This window comes from Neomonachus schauinslandi, chromosome 6 (genome assembly GCF_002201575.2).
Source record: "Neomonachus schauinslandi chromosome 6, ASM220157v2, whole genome shotgun sequence".
NCBI lineage: Eukaryota > Metazoa > Chordata > Mammalia > Carnivora > Phocidae > Neomonachus > Neomonachus schauinslandi.
The window spans coordinates 119,534,719-119,546,553 of NC_058408.1; the positions used below are offsets into that span (position 1 = coordinate 119,534,719).

General features: G+C 43.1%; 1 protein-coding gene across 1 annotated transcript; it reads right to left on the minus strand.

Annotated features, from left to right (window-relative positions):
* Positions 1 to 1,379: 1,379 nt before the first annotated feature.
* Positions 1,380 to 6,070, minus strand: PPP1R3C (protein phosphatase 1 regulatory subunit 3C). Its single transcript, XM_021699717.2, has 2 exons — positions 5,962 to 6,070; positions 1,380 to 3,993 (listed from the first exon to the last, which is right to left on the minus strand). Exons 1-2 carry the CDS (start codon positions 5,973 to 5,975, stop codon positions 3,054 to 3,056), a joined length of 954 nt encoding a protein of 317 aa, XP_021555392.1. The 5' UTR covers positions 5,976 to 6,070; the 3' UTR covers positions 1,380 to 3,053.
* Positions 6,071 to 11,835: the final 5,765 nt, after the last annotated feature.

Sequence of the window (11,835 nt, forward strand, 5' to 3'; positions counted from 1 at the left end):
ATAATTATGACATTTTTTAATTCTCTTTTTTTTAGCTTTTTTTTCATGCATCTTGTCAAAGACTTGTCTTTTTATTTCTTTGTTTATGAATTCGTGTTTGATGAAAATTCTTTGGGGCTTAGGTTAAAGGCACATTTTTAGAGAGTACTTGTATTTGCTTCTACTGAGCACCTGTGGGTATTGCAACCAGGGATCATTTTAATGAATTTTTGGTTTGAGGCTTTTCAGAATACAAGGAATGTGAATTCAGATTGCAAATCCATGTGAGGGCCAAACTGTGGTTATGAATTTTAAGAGGAGTTTGTTTTTTCCTTCTACCCAGAGGTACAGGCATCTTTCCTACTTGAATTTCTTTGTAAGAAGGGTTATATTTTTTTCTTAATGAGGTTCTGTCCTGTGTTGGTCCTAGCTATGCTAGATATTCACTGTGACCACCTCCCAGCTTAATGGACACTAACCTTCATTTCTGGCCCCTTAGCAGCCATAGATGTTAAAGACTAATGTTGGTCACCAGGGGATTAGCAAGTGATTTCAGGACAGCTGCCAGCTTCAGTATACATTTACTCTCTGGGGTCCTGCTTTTGCTTTTTATTTAGGGGGCAGAGGAGGCCTGTAAGGCCATCCTTCCTTTCTTCCCAGCTCAGCAATGCTTTTAAAATATATTATTATTATATTAAAATATAAGTCAAAAATATTTTATCTAGCATTTTCAGGTGTTTTGTCCTGGAGGAATTTGGGTGGGGAGTAATCTAAGACTTTAATTTTTACATTTTCAAGGCCATACTCATCTTGATCAGGTTGTACAGGGTGTAATTTTGGGTGTGCTATGCAGTACTTCTTTAGGTACTGGAACAACCCCTAGAATTCTTCCTATCCAGGCTAAGATCCTGGTTGTAGACACTGTGTGTCAAACAAAATACATCTGTAGCCAGATACAGCCTACAGGCCTGTAGTTTACAACTTCTGATAAAAAGGATTTTATGATACAAAATTTGTTTTTTATAATTGGGCCTTTTCAGTAGTTTGGTCATTTGTTTCACCTTAAGTTTAAGATAACCCATGCGGAAGCCCTTCTGGAATTTTACACCTTTCTGGAATTTTACACGAGAACTGGAACTACAGCTAAGTTTCATAGACCTGCTACCTCTCACTGCAGGGAGCCTACCCTCTCCTTTCAGTCCAGGACTGGTGCCCATTGCCCCCTCCTTATGCCCTCTGTGCGGCTCCAACCTTTGCCCCTTCAGGAAGGTGCTGGGGTAGAAGCCCACTCCAGCTCTTCCCACACAATCTCCTCCCCGATTTTAAAGCTGATGAGTGGCCCCCAAGAGAACCCTGACCCAGCAGAGAGTATGCATGATGAGCATTAAGTACATATGGGGATAATTAGAGGGACAGTCACAGCAGCTCAAGTCACTGTTCCTGGACCCTAGTCCTAGTGGTCAGGCAGTAGGAAGTGTCCTCACTATTGAGACTGGAACCATGTGAATACCCTCAGGTGAATCCAATTGCTGGTCCAAACTCTCTTTGCTCAGTTGTTCTTAAACAAAACAGGAGAATCTCAGTTGATGGTTTATTTGACTGTGGCTTTGAGAAAGAAAACATACTCAGGTCTTGTATCAAACACTTTTATTCTTAAAGTGAGAAGTTCACAAAGGATAGCTATAGGAGAGTGAAATATTTAGAGTAGAAAAATTGTTGGTGCTAGGCAAACCTCAAACACTGTCATAGTTATTCCAATAGTACTTTTCCAGCATGGCAGATCACACTTGTTAAAATTAACTGCATTCTCTGAACACTTCTCAATGGATGTGCACAATGATAGAAGCAAACATGCAAGGATTCCTGTTCTTAATATCTTATAGAGTGGATTTATGCACACCGCAAAATAATTATATTACAATACATCCAAACAATTCACATCTATTAAAAAAATATTTTTACTTCAAAGAAGTTGGTAGAAAGACTTAAAACAAGACAAATATAGGCACAAAATAGATTGCTGCTTCTATGTGCAAGGTACTGGATTCTCGAATTGAGAATCCGTGTCAGTCCTCACTTCCAACATCACATCGAAAAAGTATGGCAGAAAAATAAGTCACCTTCAATATGAAGGATGCAAGTTGTGTACACTGGCAACACTCTCAAAGATACAACAATATTACAAAAGGGATGCCAGTATACAGAGTGGACCTTCTTATAAAGTCAAACACTCATGAGTTACCATATGACCCTTCAGATATTTGGAAACAACACAATATTCTGGCTTAATCAAGGCACTTGCAAAGAGCAATCTTTGTAGTGAGTCCCTGAGCATGACGCCTTGATCACAAACAAGATCACTTATGAGGACTGCAAAGCCAGATTTGCTTAAACTTTCCCCAAATCGTGCTTTTTCATAAATGTTTGAAAAGAAAGGCTTCATTTAAATCTTGATTCTCCAGAGTTATTATTCACCTTTCCCCAATACCACCCAACACCTCTAACGTTTGGGTTTTCTCCACGAGAATATATAAAATGGAATCTTCCCTCCCCCACACACAAATGATTTCCTTAGGAGAGAACTATAAAACCAACTTAAAAACACAAAGTAACCTTACATTTTCTCACCAACAGCGAAGTATCAGACCACTCCTACTCTGACTTGAGCTGCGGAGCCCTTTGTGTGCATTTTTCAGACATTCCTCATACCATTAAAACAGCTTGCCATCACCATCAATTGTCCTTTCTCAACCTTTCCTTGCCCAAAGTGAAAGCTAGTGAATTGAGAGGGAAGGAGAAAGGGCCTTGAAACAGTATTATTATTACTATTTTTTTTTTTTTACAAAAATAGGGTTCCAGGCTGTTACTTGATCCTCCAAAGCAAAATTGGGCAGTATCATCGTATAGACCTCAACAATAAATTCTCAAGCGGCTATCTTTTTGTAGCCAGGTCTCAAAAGCTCAAAACTACACCTAATGAAGGAAAGTAGCAAACACTTCCTAATACTGAGCAATACAGACCTAGAATTACATGGGAAATATGCCAGATCAAAACCAGTCACTAGGTTACTTAATCATCGATAAGAGGCCAAGTTCTCCATTCTCCCCCAACTCTGCCATTCTGGGAAGAGCCCACTGGCCAGCCTTGGACTGCCAAAGATGGATGACTCTGACTCAGTCTTGGGGGGCACCTGGTGGAATGCACAGTCCTGAGATGCTGTCTGTGTCTGTACTCCGTCAGGTTTCCATTGCACATGGACAATTCTGTAATTCTGACCTTCGTTGTTGTCCCAGAAGACCTGCCCATTAGCATGGTAAGAAATGCAAAACTCAATTTTCTCCTCTGTTGGAATGACAGAGGGTAAGTCAATGGCAAATGAGAAGGTGTCACTATCTGAGCCACCATACACATTTTTCATGTAGACACAGTCCACATCAGTGTAGCTTTTCCAGGTATCAAAAGTGATACGAATCTGAACCTTCTTCTCAAAGCTCATGTTTTTCACTTTCACAGTTCCAGTCACTGTTCGCTCTTGCAAAGAGCAGTTCTCCAGACAGACAAAATTCTTCTGAAAGTGGTTCCGAAAACTTAAGTAATCAGTTGAAGGCTGGGGAAAATCTAAAATCAAGTTTTTCTCCTCATGGAGTTTTAAGCCAGAGGAGATATCGTTAAGGTCCAAGAGATCAAACTGGAGATCCCACGCTGGTTCTTCTGGGAGGTCCGAGAAGATGTGGATGGCGGTGAGAGAGAGCCCCTTGGAGTCAGCAAACACAACCCGCTTCTTGGCTTGGTCGTGTGAATGCTTCCACTCATTCTGTGATTTGGCTTCCTGTTTTATATTGAGACACGGTTTCAGAGGCTTTAATTTGTTCACAAAATTTCTTCGTTGGAGGTCATCATAAGGGCCCAGGAAACTCTTCAGAGGTGGCGAATGAGCCAAGCAGAGCCTCATGGCCACATCCACTGGCATGACTGAACTTGTCAAAGGCCTCGGATCTAAAACCTGGATCATTCTGGAATACAAAAGCAGAGGGGTTATCACCTGGACCTGGAATGCTTTCCCCAGGTTCCAAATATATATGTACTATTTTTGTATTGACTTAACTATAACTAGCACGGTAAGCCTCAGGAATGTGTTTTCATATGTAGTAAAAGAAAACAGTATTAGACGATCATATTTGCATCCTGTGTCTGGCTATGCCCTTGACAGACTACAAGGCCATGGGTTAACTGCTTAAGACACTTGGGGGTCTCAGTATCCCCATCTGAGAAATAAAAGGGCTGGATGTGATCATCTTTAATACAGCTCTAAGAACCACTGGCTCTGTTCTGAGCCAGTGGTTCTCAAACCTGACTAGTCACAATGGCCTAGAGAGTTGGTTTTCTTTCTTTTTCTTTAATGCCAATTCCTGGGACTTAAAGCCACTGAGGCAGAACCTCTGGGGAGTGGGGACAGGGGCTTCCCAGGTGATTCTAATGATCAGACAGGTTCCAGAACCATGGTTCCAGACTCTGTGCTCCCTCTGGATGCTCTGTTGATTTTCCTGTTAAATTGATTACACTTCTCTGGAAAGGTAATCCACTTGAAAAGGAAAAAAAAATAGCAATAAAACTCTCATGGAACAGTTTTGAGAGTGAGAAAGCTGGAAAGAATGAAGTCAGAGGATTAGCTTTTCACTTTATTGTGTTCGTCTTCATTTTTCACAAATAACCAACTGAAATGCATGTCAGCAGTTCATGCACTTACAGAAAAACATCACATAATCTGTATTTCATATAGAAAGATATTCTTGACAAATACACATTTAGGTGGAAAATGCTGATTGCTGAAAATTGTTTTTAATATATATTGTATATATGAATTTATGAAACACTTAATAGGAAATACACCAAAAAGTTACTTATCTCTGGGCAGTAGGATCATTCATGATCTATTTTTATCTTTGTACTTTTTTGGTATTTTCTAATGTTTGGCAACGGATATTTATAACTAGCAAGATAGTAAAACTATTTAAAAATTTAAATATAACTATGCTCAGCAGTATTAAATTCAGAAGTGTCCATCAGGTTTTTTTCCTGACCTTTAGCCCTCCATACATATTCCCAAGCTTATGGATTTTTCCCCCATCCTATCCATACAGATAGGAGGTATGTGTATACTGTACGTGATATTTTTCAGTCTGTCTTCAATAACTTCACAGCAGCTCTAAGCACATAGGCAAATAAATGGTCATCAACACACAAAACAGATAATACAAGAACATTCACAGAATTTACTTTATTAGTCCTAGGATTTTTCTGGGAGGCCTACAAGCTTAGAACAAACAAATGAAAGCTAAAGCTATATTTGTGAATCTAATAATAGTTAACAGGCAGGATTTTTAGAGAAGTCTTCTGCTAAGTAAGTCATGTCTGGAGAAGCTATTTAAAGTAGTTTTATGGAAGGTTTTTTTGTTTTGTGGTTTTGTTTTGCATTTTTACTTTTTGCACTTACAGAAAGACAGTTTAAGGATCTGGCAGTTTCCCTGGAATTTTAAGTCCTGGCCAAGAGTTAAAAAATTGTCATTTGCTCAGACTCCACGACTGAACAGAACACCGTACTGCATTTTCCCCCCCCAGGCTAAACTACCCAACCAGCAAGGTCAAGGTGCTGTTCCCACAAGCTGCCCCAGTTCTTGGGACATTTGTGCGGATCAAGAGAAAACAGTCGGAATCCAAGAGGGAATCAGAACTAAAGCTGACTCACGTTCAAGAGTTTCTGGTTTGGGATGCTAATTACCAAATAAGCTGTGGCTATGAAGCGCAGAGCAAATCTCCACAATCCGAGGCTTCCCTGGGGCCAGATTCAATTCTGCAGTCAGCCAGCTTGCCGTCCTCCGGAGTCTCCATTTGCAGTGATGCCCGAAGGACCACGCCACCCAACCTCCCTGCAGTTGTGCGCTCCGCTCTGCTCTGGGGCGGGGAGTCTGCGGTGAACCTACCTGGTGCAGCTCATTAGGCAGAGAGACGGCGGCGGACCGTGAGAGCCGGCTCTCGGTTGTCTGCGCGAGTTCGCACCGGGCTCCGGGCCGTCTTGGTTCGGCTGGAGCTCCAGCGGATTGATGGTGCTGCGCGGGAGAGGCCGCTTATCTGCCCCGGACCACGTGAACCAGTCTCTCGGACCAATCACCGGGCGGCTGGCCCCGCGGCCCGACCAACCAGCGCCCGGCTAGGGCGCGAGCCCTCGCCCGGGGAACGTGACCGCCGTGGTGCGCCGGGGAGTGCTAGGGGACTCAGCCAGCTGCTGGACCGAGCTCCGTAACGCGAACCCTGGGCAAGGGGGGCATGGAGGCCGCATCGCGAAGCACGTAGCGGGTGCAGGCCAGGAGAGAGAGCAGCAGAGCTCGCCCGGGCTGGATGCCAGCTCAGTGGGGCTACAGGAAAGGAGATGCCTTTTGCGTCTTGAGGCGTCTGTACACAGTTAAACCGAAGAGCGGAGAGTTGTGGGTCCTTCCAAATGTATATCGTATTCGAAATGTTTATATCGTTCACTGCTTGATGCATCCGCTCATCTTCTCCATCACCTTAGCCTAAGCAATCAGAGGTTGGCTGCATTTTTTTTTTTAAGATTTTTTATTTATTTATTTGACAGAGAGACAGCGAGAGAGGGAACACAAGCAAGGGAATGGAAGAGGGAGAAGCAGACTTCCCTCTGAACACGGAGCCGGATGCGGGGCTGGATCCAAGGACTCTGGGATGATGACCTGAGCCGAGGGCAGACGCTTAACCACCGAGCCACCCAGGCGCCTCTGGCTGCATATTTTTTAATTAGGGTGAATCCAAAAATGCATCACAGAGTGGATGAAGGCTGCTAGGAATTACCAAGTTCTCTAACAAATGTTAATAAAGTATGCTAGACCCTTAGAAGGGTGACGTGGCATTTGATTAAAAGACACTTTGTATTTCGATCTATTTTTCAGTTTTTCTCTTTGGAAGAGAAAACTAAAGCCAGAAATGAAATGGCCTTTTTTGCTCACGTGGATGGTCAGTCACAGAGCCAGTGGTCAATCCAAATCCCTCAACTCAGTTCTGACGTCCTTTGGCAGTAAGGTGGAAACCAAAATGTTAAAATACCTCCCTGTAAATTTCATGACTCTCCCAAACCAGTTACTTTTGCTGAGGTCTCCTTACTTTGTTTAGTTTGGGGAGTTTTTAGACCATCAGTTACAACCATAAATTTCTAAGTCGAGTATAAATTATTTTTCTAAAACCTACGCCCTAGCTCTCCTCTATTAACTTCAATATCCACTAGTCAATTAAAATGTACAAAATGTACAATGTAAAATGTAAAAAAAAAAAAAATCCCTATGTCTTTTAAATTACTCTCAAACACTGGAATTTTTAAAATAGAGTTACTAAAGAGAAAGACACCCATGCTGAGTATCACCAGGGAAGGTACTTAATGCTTGGGTTTGATTTTTGAAAGGAAAGATCCAGCTGGTAGTAGATCTTCTAGCCCCTCAGCCCAACCAAAACTGGCTGAAAGTGACATAGTCTTTGGGTTTGACACTTACAAGCTACATGAATCTAAGCAAGTTCTAGCTTCAACTTTCTCACAGTTAAAGTGGAGAAAGTGAAATTGTTCTGAGGATTACATAAAACTGTGCTGATGAGAAAACTTAGCACGGTGTCCAGTGCATGTGCGCAACCCCTGGTGGTTCTCAAATCAGTACTCTGTCCCTCAGTTTTAGTTATTATTCCTTTACCACAGGTGGCCAGTGCCTGAGCTATTATACTGATAAATAGCTACTGCTTATTGGGCCTTTACTATGTGCCAAACACTGTTCTAAGAGTTGTATGTGTCTTACCTATTTGTTTTTCAGAACAACCCTAGGTGGTGCATACTATTATTAATCCAATTTTAGCGATAAGGAAACTGAGGCACTGAGAGGTCAAGAAATCTGCTCAGGATCTCATAAATAGAGCTGGGATTAAAACCTGGCTGATGCCAGAGCGACAACCGTTGTACCATATTGTCTTCCTTTAATTACCCATCAACAATTAGAATAATAGGGGTGGAAGGTGCCTTAGGTATCACTGGCTTCAAAGTCTTTTTTTCATAGAAGAAGAATCTAAAACTCAGAGAAGCTGAGCTGCTTGCCAGGGACTGGTTAGGTCAGAGCCAAAACTAGAAAGAACACTGGGTAGAGTTTTTGACTCTACTCGTGATCACATGTTGAACTAAAAAAGTGGATATTACCAATTCAAGTTATGGAGAAACATAAAATAATAAGACTGTGTTGTGATCCCATTTTAGAGGAAAAATGTGCATGCATAGAAAATAGAATAATGTTAATAGTGCTTATTTTTGGATGGTGAGATTATGAGTAACTAAAAATTTGTTTGCCATTTTACTTCTTTGTATTTTTTAATTTTTCTACAACGAACAGGGACTTCTTCTGTAACCAAGAAATCTTTTTTTTTTTTTTTTGGCGGGCAGCAAAGCAAGGTTCATTGAGCAATAGCAAAGTGATAGTACAAAGCTCCTGAGGAGAGAGGGGACCCGAAGGGGTTCCAACTGGAGTTTCTAAGACTAGGGGGTTTTATGGGCTTGTTGGTGGGCTGTTTTAATCTGACTAACCCTTCCTGCGCGTGTCATCCAATCAGATTTGTCACCTATCTATCATATGGGAAAGGGTGGAGGACTCCTTCTAGGGTGGTATAAAATCCTCTTAAGGGCAGTTTCCTCTTGGGGTGGGGGGCTTGTCCCTCCCTGCCTGCCTTCCAACTATCTTTCATCATTCCCCCCCTCTGAAGAGGTAACCCTAACTGCTGTTAGGGGAAAAGGGTGACGACCAATCGTAGCTACTTCCTGCTGGTCAGGGGTGTTGGATGGGGCAGCAGTCAGGGTTCCTCTCATCCTGATCTATCAAAGGGTCCCCTGTAGATGTTTGGTTTCACTTCCACGTGAGGCTCCATCTGAACCACAACCATTTGGAGTTTGATGACCTTTATTCTGGAAGATATAAAGTGGGTTACGGTACTTAGGAGGCAAGGCCCAAAGCACAATACAAGACCAAGTACAGCCGGGAGTCCAGCGAGAGATAGAGGATGTTTTAGTGAACTCTCCACATACTGTGAGGAGAGGGCAGGCAAAAGGTGCTTCAAGACTAGTATATCCCTATTCTATTGCCCATTGTCTTTCCTGGGTTATGGAGCCATCCCAGACTAGGAGAGGCAACCATAGGGGTAGTTGACCTGGTGGCTGATTTTGTTGCAGAATCTGCCAATCTATTCCCTTTGGATACTTCATCCGTTCCTTTTTGGTGCCCCTTGCAATGTATAACTGCTACTTCTGGGGGTTGATGTATGACTTGTAGATGCCGTGTGATTTATACTTGATTGGAGAACCTGAAGCAGTTAGAAAATGTCTCTTTCCATATTGTACCATGGGCATGTAAAACTAGGAAGGCATATTTGGAGTCAGTACATATATTGACTCTTTTGCCCTTACTGAGCTCTAAAGCTCAGGTGAGGACCCTCAGCCCAGCCACTTTGGCGCTTGATCCAGGTGGGAGGGGTTACTCGCTATTGTTTCATATAAAGAGACCACAGCATATCCAGCCTTTCTGGTGCCCTGTTCAACAAACGAGCTCCTATCAGAAAATAAAGTCCATTCTGGATCCTCCCAGGTAGCATAGGTTTGGGTTATGATTTGTTGACAGTCATGCTCTGGCCCTGTGCCTTCTTCCTGAAGGAAGATGGAGGGATTTAAAGTAGAGCGAGTTTTTATTTGCATAACTGGGCCTTCCAGGAAGAGTACCTGGTACCACAGAAGGTGGCTATCCGTGAGCCAGTGACTACTATCAGTTGATAGGAGGCCTTGGATATTATGAGGGGTGTAGACAGTAAGATCCTGTCCCAGAGTTAGTTTTGCAGCTTCCTACTGGCTGTTGAGCTGGCCCCCCGGGGCCTGGGTTAGGACACCCAAGGCCATTCCTTTTCTTTACTAAGAAATCATTTTTAAAGGATTTTCAAACTTTCAGATTTGGGACACCTGGGTGGCTCAGTCGGTTAAGTGTCTGCCTTTGGCTCAGGTCATGGTCCCAGGGTCCTGGGATCGAGCCCCGCATCGGGCTCCCTGCTCAGCAGGGAGCCTGCTTCTCCCTCTGCCTGCTCTGCCTGCTGCTTCCCCTGCTTGTGCTCTCTCTGACAAGTAAATAAATAAAATCTTTAAAAAGATTCAACTAACATATATAGCCTACCTACTAGGTACAAAGAACTGTGTTGGAGGCTTTCACATACTTACGCCATTTACTCACACAGTCCTTTTGAGTTTGTGCTTGTTTCCAATTCATGCTGCTTTCTCTCCTGCCCCCTGGTGCTGACTGATGCCATGAAAGCCATCTCTCTAAAGTCTTTAAAATAGAAATCAGGAAAACAGGCTCTCTCCAAAGAGGAGTCAACACTCAATAAACCTCTAAACTGCGTTCACCTCATACCCCACGTTTAAAACATCCCTGTGAGAGAAAAATCTGGGTGCAGGCGTGAAGGCACAATTGTTGCCAACAGTAACGGTGATTAAAGAAACAGTGGTTAAAATGGTTAAAGTGCAGAACACCACCCCAGACTTGTGTGGTATCTCTGGTGGGGTGAAGAAGAAGAGGGGAACAAATAAAAGATAATACACTTGGCCTCTCTAGTAATCTGTTGGGAAGAAGGACATAGAGGTAAAAAAGACCAGTAACCATACCAGGTTGGCTAAGTGGAAAAGGAGTCATATGAACATTATATACTTTTGCTATATGTCCATCAGACCTTGAGAGAAAGGAGAGCCCGCTGGGGGCTAGGATAGCCAAAGAGGACCAGGACATGTAGGGTGACTGCCCGGAGAGCAATCTGGCTAGAAGTGAGGATTCTAGCTGCAGGGAGGGGTGGGGAAGGAGGGTATTGGGGGAAGGGCCAAAGGAAGGAGAACCTTAACTGTTACAAGAAGAAGAAAATCCCCTGAACTGTCTTGAAAAAAAAATTAGAGATCTGAGTGCAAAACAAGGAAATGAGCAAAGAATGAAATCTGGCCATAAAGAAGAAATCATGCTCTTGTGTAGGTAGTTACATCTCCAGGTTGCTTCAGGTTCTCCATATTCACTGAAGGATTACGGTGAAGGAAAATATGTTAGAAAGGACCTATGGGGAAAAAATCTTTAGGCCACCACTGAAGGGTGTTTTAAAAGGCTTGAATATGAATATTATGGAAGATGAGAGAGGGGATAGTTGTGCAGGGGATGGATAGGAACTAGCCAAAATGTACTAAATAGGAAACATCAGTATCATACGACCTCACTGATATGAGGAATTCTTAATCTCAGGGAACAAACTGAGTGTTGGTGGAGTGGTCGGGGGGTGGGAGGGATGGGGTGTCAGGGCAAGAGACATAGGGGAGGGTATGTGCTATGGTGAGCGCGGTGAATTGTGCAGGACTGTTGAATTGCAGATCTATACCTCTGAAACAAATAATACAATATATGTTAAAAAAAAAAAAAGAAGAAGATAGCAGGAGGGAAAGAATGAAGGGGGGGAAATCGGAGGGGGAGACGAACCATGAGAGACGATGGACTCTGAAAAACAAACTGAGGGTTCTAGAGGGGAGGGGGGTGGGAGGATGGGTTAGCCTGGCGAAGGGTATTAAAGAGGGCATGTTCTGCATGGAGCACTGGGTGGTTTTTTTTTGTTTTTTTTTTTTAAAGATTTTATTTATTTGACAGAGTGAGAAAGCACAAGCAGGGGGAAGCAGTAGAAGGAGAGGGAGAAGCAGGCTTCCCGCTGAGCAAGGAGCCCGATGTGGGGCTCTATCCCAGGACCCTGGGATCATGACC